This window comes from Acanthaster planci, linkage group LG01 (genome assembly GCF_054643075.1).
Source record: "Acanthaster planci isolate LZ-2023a linkage group LG01, COTS_SCS, whole genome shotgun sequence".
Classification (NCBI taxonomy): Eukaryota; Metazoa; Echinodermata; class Asteroidea; order Valvatida; family Acanthasteridae; genus Acanthaster; species Acanthaster planci.
In genome coordinates, this window is record NC_141777.1 from 3,219,856 (window position 1) to 3,237,735 (window position 17,880).

A 17,880-nucleotide genomic window follows, 5' to 3' on the forward strand; every position below is an offset into this window, starting at 1 on the left:
CTTTCCACTAAATTGAAACTATCTTTCCATCAAATTTAGCTACCTCAGCCTCATTAAATTCATAAAGCTCCAAGTGCGATCCTGTATATATTTCTTCAGTCCCTCAGGGGATTTGTTGACAACTGATGAGCTCATGTCTGTCTGAACCCTAACCCGATTAGATTCTTCCAAATCCACCTGGAGATTTCAAAAGATACCGCAGGACCGGCTACAATGACTTAAGGTAGTGTTTGATGCCATTTAAAAAGTTAAGTGCATAAAAAGTGGAGGATTTGTTGACAATTTTTGGAGCTCCAAGCAAGAATGAAACTTCTTTATGAAGAAGTGCCAAAAGAGCACAGAGGTCGGAGGCTGGTGGGGACCAGAGCTCATGGTGTGCATGCGATGACTGCATATTCTAAGAGACAGTGGCTGTGCAGGCTCAGCGCAGCCTGTGCAAAATTCCCCCCCCCCAACCTGTTCGCGCAGGCATTGTGTCCACTCCAAACGAATGCCTTTGCTCTAGCCAGATATCATTTCTTGTTCGCACTAGGAGTTTGTAAGAAGTCAGAGTTAATGCAAAACGAGCCGACCACGAGGGTAAAACACGCTGTACTGCTCCAGCAGAGCTCAACAATAGAATTAAATCAGCATGCAGAGGGGAAAGAGCTATCCAGCCCACTGGAAGTCAGTCAAATAGGTCAGTAGCCCCAGCCAACAAGCAGCCGCTAATCACCACAAACCCAGCCAAAAAAAAAAAATGAAACATTTGTCTATATTTACCCAGACGACTGGGAAACCCATGAAGGAGTTCCGAAATCGAGTCAGGGACCGGCCTGGCAGGGGGACCAGCGAGCCAAAGATGACAGGGACAGTGTGGGAGAAGATGGGCTTAGGAGGCGGCGGAGGGAGTAGCTGAAAGGAGGATGGAGAAGGAGGAGAAGAAGAAACAGGGAGGCAGGAGTCGAGACTGCCGAGAGATGTTGCTGCCGTTGCTGAAATAGGTAACGATGGTGGTTGCTTTGAGGGTGACATGACAAGGCTATTCACCTGGTGAGCTCCTCCACCTGACAATGTGGTTACGGACGGCGACAGGGCATCCGTGTTGAGGGACTCCGGAGCGATGAGCTTGCGCAGGTTCTCCTGGAGCTCGTTGTTCGCTGGGAGGGACTTGGATCCCGACTGGCCCTGTCGGAGACGAGTGTTCAATGAGTCGTTGGAACTCCGTACCTCTGTTGTCCTCCTGGAGAACAAATTAAACAAGATCTTATAAAATGAGTATTAAAACCACTTTTTGGGGGGGGGATTTGTATTTAATGTGCCCTTGAAAAAGCACTCTTGGATTTTTGTTTTGATGCATCACTCACTTTGCCATCCTGCTAAAAATGGTCCTTATGTGGGTGACAGATTATGGTCCCTGATGATGTACAAGATTTGTTTAAAGGCCCTTCACTCAAAAGTGGCTTTGGTGACATCACACTCACTTTGTGACAGAAAACAAATCACTTCAACGGTGCATAAACAGGAACCGATGAGCAAAAGGCTTAGGAACCAGTTCAAAAATGAACAAACCCCAAAAAGATTACTATAAAATGTATAAAACCTTAAATCTAGAGATGTCACAGAAGTACACTTTAACTGATTGTGAAATGAAAAACATTGTATGAGAAAATCTGGCAGCTCAGAGATAACATGTATATGTTTCTCCAACAGTTTCTTCAGTTAAGGTGTAAACATCTGTCAGTGAAGAGAATTTTTCATGATTAATTGAAGTAAAGGGGGACAGTAAACATTATCTATGAACTATTTTTCAAATTTGGACAACTCTAATGACTTTTTTTGAACTAGTGATTCATTCTCCAGCATTCAGTTTTGGGTGGGTTAATAATGCCTACCTGCGTGAGATCCTGGGGCTGCTGGTCTCACTGATACTGCTGCTAGAGGACGCAGAGGGACCTGCCCTCCTGTGCCCGCTGGATACGTAATCTGCTCTACCCTGGACCGGGTTCCCGTGCACAGTGGTCCGACGGCTCAGCTCTGGGCTGTGAGCGGCTACGGGGCCGCGGGGAAAGGTCCCGGCCCCGGTGTGGGCTCGTGGGCCCAGCTCAGCCCCCCGGTATTCCCCACCACCTCGCTGGCTGGAACCACTGGAATGGGTGGAGTGGGAGTGCAGCGACACATCGCTCAGGTTGGAGTTGCTGGGAGCCGGCAAGACCACGTTGCTGGAGATTGGCGCTGGGCGACCCCCGGTTCTCTGCTGCTGCAGCTGTGGCTCTGCATCCGACGACATCCTGTCTGGGTACAGGTGCTCAGTGGGGCTGTACCTCTCGGGCTTGCCGTACGCATCGGAGTCGCGGTACTCCCCGGGGAATACATGGTGGGATGATATTCCCGCTGTGGTTGCTGTGCTGTAGCTGGGCTCGGCAATGTTGTCACGTGACCTGGACAGTCGGCTGTCATGGTAACCGTTCATGTCATCATGGGTGTCATACCACTTTTCATCACCATTGTTCGACGACAGGGTGTCTCCACTGCGTGAGTGCTTGACAGAAGCCTTGCGGGGATAATGCAAAGTTGGAAAACAAGTAAAAAAAATTACAACCCTTTAAACTAGCAGACTGAGCCAAAACAGAACAGAGTTTTTCTAGCTTCTAAAACCTCCACAAAGTCCAGCAGAAGTGGATCCTCTGGACCAATTCCACACTAACACCCCAACAAAAACTTTCCAGGCCAAAAGAGCAGCAAATTCAAAGTAGTTTCTTCCACTGGCCTGTTGTCCGTTTTCACTTTAAGTTTCAATTGGTTGCAAGGCCAATCTAATTTTTAGCATGTGCTTATTTAACCAAAAGTCCCATTCAACTCTCTAATTCCTTCATTACATTTCTCAAGTGTGAAAAAATTTTCAAGCCTGGAATTTGAGGTTTTCTGGCCTGAAAATTTTTTAAAGGGAGTAACCTCCCCATGTACCTCATTGAAATAACCCATCACTACTACAAAGTGGTCTTTGTTCATCCCCACTGAAAATTTTGCCCATGAAACAAAGCAACATTATACAAATATAACATAGTTTGAGGTAGGACAGTCGCTGTTAGTCAGGGAGCTAACATCAACTGTCCGACTGAAATAACCCATGTTATATAAATTTGTTTTACTATACATGTACCTCATACATATTTTACTTTCTAACCCCGAAAATAAAAACAACGTCTGCTGCCATCTTCTCATGAGCTGCATACCGTTGCTAAGCTGGCACCACTGTGAGTGCACAGTACACCAAGGTGACGGTTCCTGGCTTTTCTGCTACTGTGCATGCAATTTTTAACTGTCGCCCGGGTAAGTCGGGTGACAGCTAAAAACGCATGTGTACTCACTCCTTGCGTGAACGATCGGGTGCGGGTTCGGCAAACAGCAAAAACAGAGGCTGGTGCTTGACTGTGAATGCACCACTGAGAGTTTGGCGATCCGTCATGAATATGTATGAGGTATAGTAACAAAATTTAGAGAACTGAAAAACAGTCACAGCCCTTAGCTGTTAAGGTGAAGTTTTCTGTTGGAAGGTATTGATGTCAAGAACTTACCCCTCTGTAGTGACTGTTGGACGTTGCAAATTGAGGATTGCTTCTGTCGCGATTGCTTTCTGGGAAAGTGGCTGACTGTGGAAGTCTGGCCGGATGTTGCCATGACGATTTGGACGAATCGGACAAGACTGTCGGGACAAAATGAAAAGGTGTTAAAAACACACAGACATGCAACTAGGTGGCCAGCAACACTGAAATTTGAGCAGCACAAGACTTTCACCATGTTTTCTTTATAAGGCCAGTCTACCTTGCATTAAGTAAAGCGAAAAAGAATGGCCCAATATCATTGCAAATAATTGGTAACATCGAAATTTGCTTCCCTTTCACGTTTGCTTTACGTATGAACTGGCCGCAGGAAGGTTGCTGAAGTTTCTGCACAACTCTGTGTGTATTACAGCACTCACATACCTCTGCCTCTTGGATGTGGATGATCCAGTTTATCTTCAGTTGAGCTCTGTCGTGAGTGGGATCCTCCAGTTGCCACCCTGTGAAGTTCCTCCTGGGAGTTTCTTAATCTGGCTTGTTGGACTGCAGCCAGGGCCGAGATCTGCTCAAGCTCCTCCTGTGAGCTGCGCAGCCTCTCCGGCATGTCATGCATCCGCGGCGTCCGGATCTCTCGGGCGCTGCGCCGGTCATGGGCCATCCGCGAGAAGGCCGTGGTCATCGCCTCGTTCCCGTCTCGCGAGCTCCGGCTGTCAAGTGTGCCGTGGCCTGAGGAGGGCAGGCTGCCGGGCTCCCGTTGGGCCATGCCCACCCGGTTGGCCTGGTTTACCTCCTTCCAGTAGTTGACGGTGGCGCGGTACCGGTGCTGGCCCCCGACGCGTGACTCGGGCTGGTGGTGGATGCGGCGCTCCAGCGTGGCAATGGCATTGCGCACGGCATTGCTGGGGATGCTGTCCGGGTCTTCGCTGGATCGTGAAAGGTCAGAGGGCGTCCGTCCGTGTGCTGAGAGAGTGGTGCCAGGTGTAGTCGCTGATCTGGTATGAGAACCTTGACTAGCCTTACCATCTGTATTAAAAAAAAGAAATTGATTGTAAGTCATTCAATTACGGAGGCAACTGTGACAGCAAGCAATGCAGAAAAATCCTTTTACATATAATTTTACATAAGTAGAGAGTTTAAAGCAGTCCCTCTAAAACATCTCCTATATGCAAACAAAGAGGTTTTCCTTTCCCTTTTAATATAGAAAGGACTGACATTGCTTCAGTAACAAGGTTTTATCCATTAACTGAGAGAGCTTCTTGCTGAAAAAGACATATTTCACAAATGTTGTTAGAATTCAACTGTGATCTTGTTTCATGTAGCAGAACCAAGATTATTCCAAATATTAGTAGGAACCTAAAAAAATTTTGAAGACCACAAAAAGGAAAATATCTCTCTTTACATTTCCATTTTTGCACCTTTGAAAAAAATGAAAGGAAAAAGCTTAAAGCCTTAAATCTTTTTCAAAATAAACTGTTATTAAATGTTAAAGTACTTAAGCACTGAAGTATATCTTTCACACACCTTTTGTATGAAAAAAGCCTTTTTAAAAGTTTTCTCCAATTTTTTTAAAATTCTTCAAAAAGGACTAGGATTTTTCTTTCATCATATAGGAAAGAAACGTTCCATTCCCGACTATTTTGAGAGTACCTCTGTTGATGGTGATGGGTGCTCGGTAGCTGTGACCCGCCTTGCCGCTACTGTAGCTACGGTTGAACGGCGTCTTGCCGGTGTGAGGGAGAGATGCATCGTAGTCAATGGGCGTACTTCCCCTGAAAGGCAGAAATAAAAAAGCAACTTACTCGCACCAGTAAATGAAAAAAGTGTCCTGAGAAAGAAAAAAAAACAGGTTTGATGTGATGTGTGCATTCGTAGCTGTACACCGAGTGTTTTATGAACACAGATCTGAATTGTGATCTAGTCATCAGGAAGTCAAATGGCAAATATGGTCACAAGTCAACTGCCCTATCACGGTAGGATCACGTCAACTCGTGAAATACTGTCCACTTAAATGATATACAAAATGGACATGGAGCGTGCAAATTCTGTGACAAGCAAAACTCAGCGTACAAAGTTCAGCGCGACTGTCTAAGGGGCGTGGCTAACTCACAAAGGGTGCCAAGTCAATTCATGAGTGAGAGGGGTTGATAATCAGAAGGGATTAACAAGAATATCTTTGTCCATTTGAATACTTGCCACTTAAGCCTTGACAAATAGCAATTAACATGTTACCAATTGTAAAGACCTATTTTATGTAGGACCATGTGGGGAGCACCAGCACTTAGGAAAGAAAGTGCAAAGTAATCCAAGGGATAAAATGTCTCTTTGTTTGACAGTGACTGATTTCTTTAGGAGTATACCTCCTTGGGCTTCCGTCTTCGTGGGGTGGTACGACCAGAACCTTGACGGTTTGTGACGTCCTCAGCAGATCAATCATTTCATCATGGCTTTGAGTGCAGACGGCAATCTCACAGATCTACATGATTACAATCAAAATCAGAATCACCACTTCGTTGTGGTTTCAAACTACAGACAGTGATCTGACTGATCTCACACAATCTCACAAAGTCTATCATAATCAAAATCAGGCTTCGAACCAATCATTTGGCACTCAAAAGAAGAAATAACAATTTTCTCCAACTGCATCTGTTGGCTTTTTTTACAAACACCTGCAGTGGCCATCCAGTACAGTTAATGAAAAGCAACCAATCAGTGCAAATGAATTTTGCCTTGTTTGTCTAACAATCTGACATAACCAGATATCAAAATCGTCATCAACATCAAACGTGTATACACATGCACGAATGTGCACTCTCAGCTTCCCAAGTCTACAAATCTCAAACCCACCTCCACAAGTCTCGCCCCTTTTCTTAATCCAGCTTGCCACGCCCACCCGTAGGGATCCACCTCAACTACAATGCCCTGGTAGTGCACATGGAATCCAAGCTGGCCAAGACCGTTACGAAGCAAGGTGATCTCCTGAGTCTGCATAGGTTTAACACATTCGTCATAAAGACAAATTCATTTGTGGTTCAGGTAATAGAAATTACCGGTACCATGGCTCTTGTGCTAAAAACATTAAAAAACATAAGGTATTATTTCTTAAAAGAAAAACCTCCCTGATCCTTCAAAACCATCAAGAGATAATAAGGGTTTTGTACAATTGTTAAAAGTGCAACCCAACCACTTTTACTTTATACAGGGCTTAATCCCCTTTCAAAAGTTAAAGTACAACGAATGTGTCGCTGGTGTCAGTGAAGGATTTTGGAGGACGTAGGAAAGTTCCTGGAAAACTGCTCGCAGAGTTAAGATGAAATTGTTGTTGATTGGAGGAATCATTCTGGCTTCCACCACCAGTGATACTAACTCCCATCTTGCCCACTACATCCTATCCACTGAATTGCTGATTTCTTTGTGCTCAGAGGACTTCATTTTCTGAAGCATCTCTCCAGAGGTATCCTTCCACACTTGAAATGGAACGTTCATTGCTAACTCTCCAAGGATTCTCCAAACAACATGACTGATGAAATTCAATTTCAAAGTTGTCTGACTCAACCCCAGAAATTAAGGAGTAGTGCCAAACAACAGGGTCCCACAAGAAAAGTTGCTGCTTCTAAATACCTCATGGAATACTCGGTGAAAGAACTAGCACAATTTTTTTATTAACCCTTTCACACCTTCAGCACCTTGGGCCAAAAAACCCATCACTTCTAATTTTCACTTGGTAACAAGGTTTCAGCAGCATGCCTGCCAGTAGACCACTCACTGAGCATGAGGATCCCATAACAAGAAAGTGAGTTGTGACTCAATGGTATGATTGGGACATTGTTTAATATTGGAGGTGTGTTGACCCACCTTGACTCCCGAGGTGACAGCCTCGAGTCTTTTCACGATGCCAGGAATCTCATCTAGTTCATACTCAGGTAGGCGAATCCGTACACAGTTCCCCTCATTGAAGTAAACCTTCAAACTACAGTGACAAAAAAAATTAACTTGTCAAGTTCATGCACAAGAAGGCTCATGCTACATGTATGATGAATAGTGTACATTCTGCACGGCTGAGGTCGCCATGGCATCTCTTGAAGATCTAATTTTGCATAAGATGAAAAACTTTCCAATTTCATGACACTTTATTTTTTTATATATATTTTTTTCAGGTAGAATATCCATGGAGGCCTGACCAGAAAAAAATATAATTGCCAGCTGACTTGTACTGTTACAAATTATAAGGTCAATCAAGAATCCGACATCAAGTTGATTCAAAATGCCAGGGGATTAAGAGTGCTCAAGGACTGGAAAGGATTGCCTTTGACCCGCAGGACTTCAGCATGACACACAAACACATATAAAACTGCAAACACCCAGTAAAAAGTTCTGAAAGTCACCCAGCAGGCTCACAAACAACAACCCACCTGTACAAAAGTTTGATTCCCAAAGTGTCTGTTTTTTCATTTAAAAGACAACTCTATAAAGATGTAAAACTTCACATGGGTAAGCAAATGTACAACGAGTTTTTATTCCCTTTGCGCCGGGAAGCGGCTATAGCTGCCGTAAAAATTGACATCTGCAGCCCACTTTTCAGATATTATTCTCGGCCCACGCTCGAGTGAACACAGTGAAAGAAGGCAGACCCTGGCTCTTGTATATATGGTAATTGGTCTTTGTGCGTAGCCCAGAAATGAAAGACAGATTTTGCATCATAATCGCCAGCTTCACAATAGTCCCCACTTTGAAAAGAGGCAACGGGAATGTGGAAGGGTGAGTAGAGCCGCATGCCACCGAACAATCAGCCTTTTCACCGTGTAATTCAAAGCGTGCAGAGCACGCAGGGCCACAAACCGAGAATTTGCGGTTTGGCAGGTGGCCTTCGTGGCCAAGCGAGGCTGGAATTCTTGGAGTCGGCTTTCGGGAAGAAATTCCCATCGTCAAGGGGTTAAGAACAGGTTTTGCCGGTTTTTACACCGACAAATAAATATAAACACTGTATACTTAATATTTCTCCCAGAGCTTGTGAACAAATTCACAAACTTACTCGGGTGGGACTCAAACCCAAAACCTCCTGCTTGCTACTGCTGACATCTTAACCACTCAACTACTCAGCTTGCCAGAGTCGGCTGGTCGGTCTGAGTCACAGTGTTTGAGTCGAGCCCATAACAAATCCTTTCAGAAGTCCAGTCACAAGTCCTTTCACAAGTCCCCTCACAAGGCCAGTTATAAGTAAGTAACAGGGTGAACAATGACAAAAGAATGTTCTTGTCCCAGCTCATTTGCATAGCTTGTGATTTGGCTTGTGATGGACTTGTGATAGACTTACAGGGTCTTGTAGGTACTTGTAATGGACTTGAATACGATGCTGCTGAGTCAAATGTACCAGCGAGTACCACAAAGTATTACACGATGTACTTTGCATTGGGGAAATGTTGATTTTCAAGAACAGGCTTCTGTTCTTAAATATCCCAGACATAAAGTATATCGTGTCATGTATAATGGGCTCGACAAGGAAGCTTGTGAAAATTTATCTACACAAGCCCTCAGAACAAGTTTTCTTCTAGCTTTTCAGTCCTCAATCCCCACATTCAGTGGTTAGGGTTTACAAAACTTGTAAAAAAAGTCAGTGTCACATTGACAAGCAAGCGGTCTTACTTGTGGTGAGTGTCCGTCCACCCTATGATGGCCTTGCAAGGGATGCTGAAGATCACCTCCTTGCTGGCCTCCCTGACGAGGGTGAAGAGCTCTGGAGAGATGGCACAGATGCACTCCACAGGATCGGAAAGACTGAACTCATCGACCTGAGACAGGTACGTAAAAAAAAACGGAGAAAAGCATGAATTGAAAACTGCGGCTTTTATTTCTGCATGGGTGATGACAAGAGTGGCTCCTGGTTTTCCCATAAAGGGCAGCTGCAATTAATTTGTTTTAATACAACTCTTCAAAATGCACCTTTGTGTCTCAGTAAAAGGTATGTTCAACTTTTGTATCATGATTTCAAAGAGTGCTTTACTCTTTTGGGTTTTTATTGGTTTTGTGTTAATGAGTAATTTCCATATTCATGAGCAAAACTGTGTCACCCAAGAAAAATGTCTGCGTGTTACATTGGTTTGTAGTACTACTACTACTACATAAAAACAGTCTTGCATTTTTGTAGATTTTGCTGGACTAAATTTTCTCTTGTTCACTGATCCATTGTTGGTTATGTGCATAGCAATAAACAAGCATCAATCCCTTTCTTAGAAATGTTTTCAATAAGTATATTCTGGGTTTGCAGTTTGAACAGGAATGCCCATGCACTGTACTGTGTCTTCCCTGGATGACATCACTGTAACAGCGCCCTCAGTTGTCCAGAAAAGCATGGATAACATTAAGTGTTTAAAAAAGTGCGTTTTTCAATGCATTTAACCAATTAGAAAGGCAAAAGAGTTTCCATATATATTGAAGAAGAGGACACAGTTGTAGAAAAAATTGTGTCAGAGAAAAATTCCTTGCAGTTACACTTGAAGGATATTACAGTGTCAGTACTGCACAATCACTCTAGTACATGTAGTCAACAGGACAGTTTCCGACTAGGACAGTGTCATGGTTGCTACAATCCATAACAGTCTGTGTACAAATCTGCTGACAACTAAGGGTGGGATGCACTCCTTTCATCCACCAAAGACTTCTGGGATACGTACACAAGTGAGTCAGCAAAATGCATCCAAGAGACAATGTACAGTATACATGTATGTACATTACATGGGTAACTATTACAGGGCATAACTAAAAATGTAAGAAAAACAAACCGCCTTCAAGCCGAGGACAAAAACATTTCTGCTGCATTCACAACATGCCTAAGCTCAAAGTATGGAAGGTGCTCGACCACCATATACATGTACATGTGATTGCATATCTATGCTTTTCGTTTCATGCTATGACCTTGGACTGCCACCATAACATCACGCCAACTTACTACGTGTGCCAAATTGCTCAATCAAATGATGTGGTTGTGGGAGATTTAGGGAATGCCACACTGACATGTTTCTGTGCTTACCATCACAGGGTAACATAATGAACATGCAACATAAGTAGATTAAAACCAACACCTAGCTGTATGACCAATGTCAACTTTAATGGAGGGGTTGCGCGTTATGGTTTTTCAATGGTTCCTTGCCATGTTTAAGAAACTATTGCCAAGTAATAGGCAAGTGAGTATAATAAATATCCAAAATCAGTTTAAGGTTTTTGGGCAGGGTGAAACTGCATCAAACTCCCAAGCCAAAACTAAAATCACACAAATTACACTGTTCTTCCAGTTTATGCACAAAAATGACGCTTTTGAGATGAGATTATGCCTTTTCAAATCAAAACGTTTGTTTACAAATTCATTGCTGATCATTTGGTTTGAAAGAAAAAATAATAACATTCAAGGAAAAAAAAAATTGCCACCTTCAACTTTCAACTTTTGGGGATTTAATAGCCCCAAATGTGATTAAAACACTGAAACCAAACACAATAATTTTGCATTGTAGAAAGACATTTAACTCAAAAGTTCTTGACGAAATTAAAAGGATTGACAGCTCTTGACAATATTGAACTTTAGAGAGTTTTTTGAGACAATGGCACAGTCTGCATTTAGATGAATACGATGAAAAGAAAGAACAGAATACCAAGACACTGAATAATGATGAACAACCCACAGAACAAAACCAGGGCATTACAACCATCCCCTCATGCAGGAAAATCATGAACGTCAACTCAATGAGGGCCTTCACAGCTGATGAAAGTAATACTAGATCACAGAAAATGTGGAGCTTCCCGAACACAACAGAATCCAAGGGCAGGCCAGGGACACTGGTCTGGCCACTGATCATATCAACAAAAAACTGGAAAGCACTGGCCCCTGTTTCACAATGAACAGATGAGTGTAAAAAAACAACGCATAATCTATCAAATAAAAAACAAAAAAAATGGTGTTAATTCCATGCACGGAGAGGAGAGTTTACATTCAGTTGAACAAATTGAAGAAAGCTGGCAGAGGACATGGCTTTCAACCAGAATTTCACTCACCAGGCAACCTTTTCAAAGCAAATGTACATCGAAATGGCTGGGGTGTGGCTGTCATTTGATTTTTGTGGAATTTTTTTAACACACCAGATTGGTATGAAGTGAAGCATGCTGCTGTCGTTTCATGCAACAAAACAGAACAAACTGCCAGGGGGTAGGGTAGCGATAAACCACCACACAAAACTGACAAATTTGGGGTTTTTTTTGTGTGTGTCACCTTCATGTCCTGGTCAGTCCAGATGGGGGACCAGAGATAGACCTGCGAGGAGGAAGAGTCCGTGAACAGGAAAAGCAAAAGAACGACGTTTGATTCAAAAAAAAAAATGAGAGGAGTCAGGAAATAATCAGCAGAACTGCTTTGGAAGGGAACTTTTAAAAAACTAAAGTAAATTTGTGTATCAACAAGGTTGCCCAATCAGGTGAGAAAATAAATGGTCCTTCACAGAACGCTAAGCAATCTCTTTGTTGTTCATACAGATGACAATGTAAACAAAAGTTGCACAATTTTCAGGCGTACACACATGTACCTAACTTACTGCCTTTTTCATGCTGTTTTACCACTTTTGAGATATGGCAACTTAAAGGCAGACCATAGACATCTTTATTTTACACCTGTGACCCAAATTCTAATACTGAACAAAGAAAGAACCCTAGGCCAGCGGTATCTTGCTTGTAAGAGCAAGGCTTTGTCATTATAAGCATAGGAACATCATGCACATTCAATACCGGTGACGAAACAGACGGGTGTGAATCAGACTGGTGTGAAATGACCTCACCTCGACTCGCCATGTGAGGGCTCCCTTGCACTGGATGTCGGGGGCTGGTCGGGGGCATGCCTTTTCTTTCTTCTTGTGCGAGAGACTGAACTTGCTGCTTTTAGCGCTCGACTCCACGGTGGTCGTCGTCACGCTGTTCTCTGCCAAGTCCTTCAGGTATTCGCATCTTGTTCTGGTTGCCATGGCAATGAACTTGTCAGACTTGTGGACAACATTTTCTGCATTTATGACTGATTTGAGAAAAAAACACATCATTTTATGTGCTTTGTTTTCAAAGATATATTCAGTGCTCCTGTTAAAAGTCAATGTTCTACTTAAACCACACAATTTCAGGTATACTGTTTCTACCTCACACGCAATGCAACACAGATAGAGAAATTTCACTCAATGAACTAAAACAATTTGGTCTCATTTCAAACAAAATAAAAACATCATTCTTAACAACATGTTCAGTTCTTATAATAATTGTTTCTCTTCAAAGGTCCTTCAAATCTAAACTCACTCTTAGCGAGCAAAAATTCAGAGAAGGTGGGTCCCTTGGGAAAGGTAGCGTTAGCTGGCAGAGGAGGCCCAAAAGCTGATACATCCTTGGATCTTGTCACGGCAACCCTGCATGTTGAGTAAAAAGAAAATGGAGATTTCGTTAACAGAATCCGCAGCCTCCTGTTGACAATCAAGTTAAGGCAAGTTAAGTAGATGGCTAGCTAGAAAGCCAATTACTTTATGAAGGCGATTTAGCCATCTATCTGGCCTGAACAGCCAAACTAACTTAATGTGTGAAAACAGGTTAGTGGGCTACACTGATGGCCTGTCAATCTAAGTAAGTTAGCAGGTTTGCCGAATTAACAATCAACCTACAAGGTTGGGAGCTTATGTGGCTAGCCAACTGGCCACCAATATATCCAGCCATCTAGGCATCAATTCTAATAAGTACTGATAAAGTAAGCCAGCAGGTTGAGGAAAAATTCTACACAATGGTTGAATAATATGCCAGACTGAAACTGTCATCAACTACAGAGAGGAAACAAAAACTCACGTGTAGAACACATTGTCTGTGTTGGGGTCAATGGCCCGCACAACCACAAACACGTGCTGGAACTGCGAACGTATTGTCTTGGGCGTGAACGGCTCAGCCCCCGGCTCTTGGAACACAATGGTGACGATGTCATTGCCGATGTGTCTCTTTCGCAGCAACTGCTGCCTGTTGTTAGCGGTGAACGGGAGCATTGTCGACACGTGGAACATGATTTCGTGTTTCTGGTACGTCGCATACACAGAGTGGGTACCGGTGGAATCGGCTAGAAAAAAAGGTAACAAAGAATGTATAAGCAGAAGATGCTCCCATACAGAGTGTTCACATGGATCAGTAGTGTCTGGTATTAACAGATTTATGTTCAATATTTGTCGCTTTCTAACAAATACACATTCAGGTTGGTTTGCGGCACCCATTTTCCTGAAGATTTTTGGTTTTAGGGAAGAATGAAATTAATTTCTGCCTGTGTGACTATTTTCTGCGTCCTTATTGTATACCATAAACAAATTCATATTTTCTGATTCCAGCACATATTTTGAATGGTTCAAAGTGTATGCCATAAATCTTTTTCACTGTTTGAAAATTTTACAATGTGTTTTGGGGATGCTTTTAATGAGCTTTGTCTTTGCATTATCCTAAGTTTTCCTTCCAAACACTCAATAATCTATTCCTAAAAAATCTGCATGATGCTGTAAAGAAATTCCAAAATAAACTCAAAGCATGTATCCCTAAATTACTGTGATCAAAAGCCATTGTGGCCGATGACGTCAAATGGTAACTTGAGTCCAAGAGTGGTAACAAGATGTCATGCAACATCACCATGAACATTCAGGATTTCAAATCCGGTATTGACGTCAACCCTTGTCCAGGTTTCATGGAATTCAATCTTATGTCTCAATCTCAGAGCGTGTGGTGACCAGCAACTGCATTGGTTCCCATGAAACGGAATGAACAGTACACCAGACTGCGATGCACATGATAAGCACGCCCAACGGATATGAAGTCACTCAGCATACCACTTCCCTTGCTTTTGTACATTATTTCCTGTCCATGACAGATCCTTCACTCTATGGCATTGCAGTCACAACACCCCACACAAAGGCCACTTCAAGTACTCCGTAACTTGATACAGCACAAGGGAGGCCATAGTGAGATCCTAACATGAAACAATATCAGCTTCTTCACACTATAGAAGACATTTATCTGCTGGTTAACTCAAATCCTTATTGCATGTCTAAAACTGAAATTACAAAAAACCAATAGCTGCACGATGATTTTAAGCATTATAGCCGTACAAACCGACTTAGCCAAAACTAGCAAGTTTCCCTAGACAGTATCAATTCAGGTTGCTACTCATGAACGAATGAAACTCACTCTTGTTGTCTAGTTGAGCTCTGTATTTGTCAAACCCTTTCAGTCTAACCCGCTCACCGATACACTCGAGAAACTCATCAAAGGCCGGTGTGGAGTGCTCTGAGAAAAAAAAACAAAGGAAGAAAAAAAATTGGAATCTGAATATTAAAATGCGACCGGATCCCACAGAATGAGTCCTAAAGGCCATTATTTCAGTGAGTTTGCTTTTGTTTACACTAGAAAGAGCAAACCAAGATCTCAGCTGTGATGCACTCCTCATTTTGGCATCCGGATCAAAATGGACATAATCTGGGTGAATAACGTCGAGGGTTTCTGCTGCTTTACACGGTGAAAGATTCTTCTTCCTCTCCAAAGTGGCTCTGGAAACTTGTAATTTATTTTACTGTGCTTCTGTAAAAGTAAGCCTACTCAAATTTGCATCATATATTACACACTATGCATAAATTGTAGACTGACAGATTCTCGTGAGCGACACCAATTTCCAATCCTAGCTGACATGAGAGGTCAAACAAAAAATACTTTGTTGTGTCTGGATGAAATGTAAAGTATAGACACATATAATTAGGATTTCAGCAAGAGCATCCTGTATCTGATGTCAACTGACAGTGGCAGGCCAATCATCCTCTGGCTTGCATTACAACCAACATGATTGAGTTGAAGGTCAATGACTGAGCATTTTGGCGACTCATTGTTTTCATGCAGTGCTTGTTTTCATTTCCAGCCTAGCCCGTGATGTCCACGGTACTTTCTGTTTCACTACCGCTAGAACGAGCCTCCCCCAAATAGCATGAACACTCTGCCGTAGAATTCAAAGCAGCACACTCATTTCAAAGGGTCTATGCGATGCAATTATCTAACGACAACCCTTTAAAATGCATCCCAGGAAGCAAACATCGATGCTACATGTAGACTGATTTGTGCATGAAGACATGTTAGATTTTCTTGCATTTTGCTGTCCAAAATGTCCTTTTTTTGATGATTCCTTGTGTAAATGAAGGGCAATGAAAAATATTTGGCAACCCTTTCTCGGAAATGTTTCCAATAAGCAAATTTTGGTTTCATAATTTCAACAGAAAAACCTACAAAATGAGCAGTGTCCTCCCTGACCGACATCATGGCAGAAACGCCCTTGGTTAACCACAAAAGCATGGACAATTTCAACTGTCTAAAAAAGGGGGCACTTTTCAAGATACTTAACCCAGAAAGATTTCAAGTAGTTTTCCTACAAAGAGGAGGCATAGTAAGTTGCACAGAAATCACACATTAGAACAATTCTTTGCTTGGACCCTTTAAAGTTCCTTTGGGTAACCTGGAAGGACTTACCGTTATTATACATCTCTTCCTCTGTGTTCTGCCCAGCCTTGCATAACATTATGCCCACTTTATATTTATTGCTCACCTATGTGGAAAAAACAAAACAAAAACATCACCAGATATCATTATGATACAAATTACATGAACACAGTTCAAAATCGCATGTTAATTACTTGGTTCCATTTAGCAACAACACACAAATATGAGAAATGGCATCAGCCACATGGCCATGGCTCCACAGGGGCATGTGCTGTTCCTGGCCGTAGTCAAACAATTTCGGACATGTTCACGCAATCTCAGAGATATTTGCTGAGTGAACCCTAATTAGGCCAATCCTGAATGGAAAGTAAGCTGAGGAGATCCAGCCAGTCCATTGTGGGAGGGGGACCTTATGAACACGGTGTGTAAACAAGAGAGGGTGTTAATGTTTTTGTTACCTTGATGCAGCAATAAGCAATGACATCCTGTTTGCATCAGGTGTGCAGCGTATACATTGCATCAAACTTATACAGCATGGTACATACATATATAAAGCTACTGTTTTAATGTGCACATACATGGGGCCTGTGCGTGGGTGCCAAATGAAACAAGGGTAGGCATGGTAGGACACTGGCATGGTTTGTGGCCACTACAGAGCCACGGATATCTGTGCAACGATTCCATAAGCACAACCTGGGTTGCTTGCTATGGAGAGAAATGAGGTGGTTCCACAGGCAGATTTTGCTATTTCCTTGGGGAGGGAGGAGGGGACAAGCCACGGAGCCTACAGTGTTTACAAATACACGTTAGTGAAAGGCAATGGAACCAAAATCAAATGATTTTGTGTAGAAGTCTTTTGTGACAAAGACTGCAGACTGCATTGCTTAGGAGGCTATCTGAGCTGCCACAACTGCCAACGTTCATGTGGTGGCGTAATGCATTGCACTCCTCGATTGACAGACAGAATTTAGCGTAACTGTTAAACTCGGAGGCCAACAATGCTGTCGTGGATTGGATTATTTCATCGCCAGTGTGCAAATACAGAGCTTCCACAGGACGACTAGCCATGTACGTCCCTTCAGCTTACTTCACGCGTGAACAACATTTTACAACTTTTGGGGCAAGATCTCATGACCAGTCCCATGATTGGCTAATTTACGTGTAGCTGTTTCACCTGGCCTACTGGTAGGTACGCATGTACTGTACCGGTAGGTGCATCTTTTTCACACAAATAATGAATAACATCCAGGCAGCATTCCTTCTCCGAATCCACTCTATTTTTGCCAAGTTTGTAATTCAAAGGCAAGTATTTCAGGAACTTACTGGTACTCATTGTGTATGTCTACAATAAATATTACACTGTTCCACTGCGAGAAAAACAAATTTGCTACTCCAACAAAAAATTGAATGAGAATTTCTCAAGCATTTCAACACAAGCATTTACAGGGTGATGTCCTATGCAATACCCTGTAAATGTCATAAGGCTAAATGATGAAAGGTCATGAGATTTCCCAATTAACACAATTTTATCAGTTTCGTCAAGTTTCATCGAATGAATATGAAACCTATTGCTGTAATGGATTCTAGCCAGCCGGCCATGACAAACTGAGTGGTTTAAGTAGTAAAAACTGCTTTAAGACTTGAAGGTTTTCATGATGAAAGAACTATATGAGTCAAACGATTGCGGTTACACCATGGATCAGTCTCTTTCTTGAGTATGTGTGGTTGTTCTGAGAAGAATCGGGGTATAACTCAACGTTTCGAACAGTGTACTCTGTCCGTCTGCAGGAGACTGACGGATTCTAACTGGGAGTGGAGCTTATAT

The 17,880-nt window shown here is 42.6% G+C and overlaps 1 protein-coding gene across 6 annotated transcripts in view; it reads right to left on the reverse strand.

Annotated features, from left to right (window-relative positions):
- LOC110974164 (signal-induced proliferation-associated 1-like protein 1) overlaps positions 1-17,880 on the reverse strand; it is a 79,685-nt gene that overhangs the window by 25,029 nt on the left and 36,776 nt on the right. For 5 of the 6 annotated variants that reach the window (XM_022225588.2, XM_022225587.2, XM_022225584.2 and 2 more), the window contains exons 6-20: positions 16,086-16,161; positions 14,763-14,861; positions 13,392-13,653; positions 12,858-12,964; positions 12,356-12,585; positions 11,797-11,838; positions 9,183-9,328; positions 7,395-7,509; positions 6,387-6,524; positions 5,900-6,015; positions 5,190-5,311; positions 3,966-4,565; positions 3,558-3,685; positions 1,875-2,533; positions 1,030-1,222 (exon numbers count right to left, since the gene is read on the reverse strand). In XM_022225588.2, the coding sequence (XP_022081280.2) occupies positions 1,030-1,222; positions 1,875-2,533; positions 3,558-3,685; positions 3,966-4,565; positions 5,190-5,311; positions 5,900-6,015; positions 6,387-6,524; positions 7,395-7,509; positions 9,183-9,328; positions 11,797-11,838; positions 12,356-12,585; positions 12,858-12,964; positions 13,392-13,653; positions 14,763-14,861; positions 16,086-16,161 (3,033 nt within the window). The remainder of the gene's footprint in view (positions 1-1,029; positions 1,223-1,874; positions 2,534-3,557; positions 3,686-3,965; positions 4,566-5,189; positions 5,312-5,899; positions 6,016-6,386; positions 6,525-7,394; positions 7,510-9,182; positions 9,329-11,796; positions 11,839-12,355; positions 12,586-12,857; positions 12,965-13,391; positions 13,654-14,762; positions 14,862-16,085; positions 16,162-17,880) is intronic. The other variant, XM_022225586.2, reaches the window with a different exon arrangement.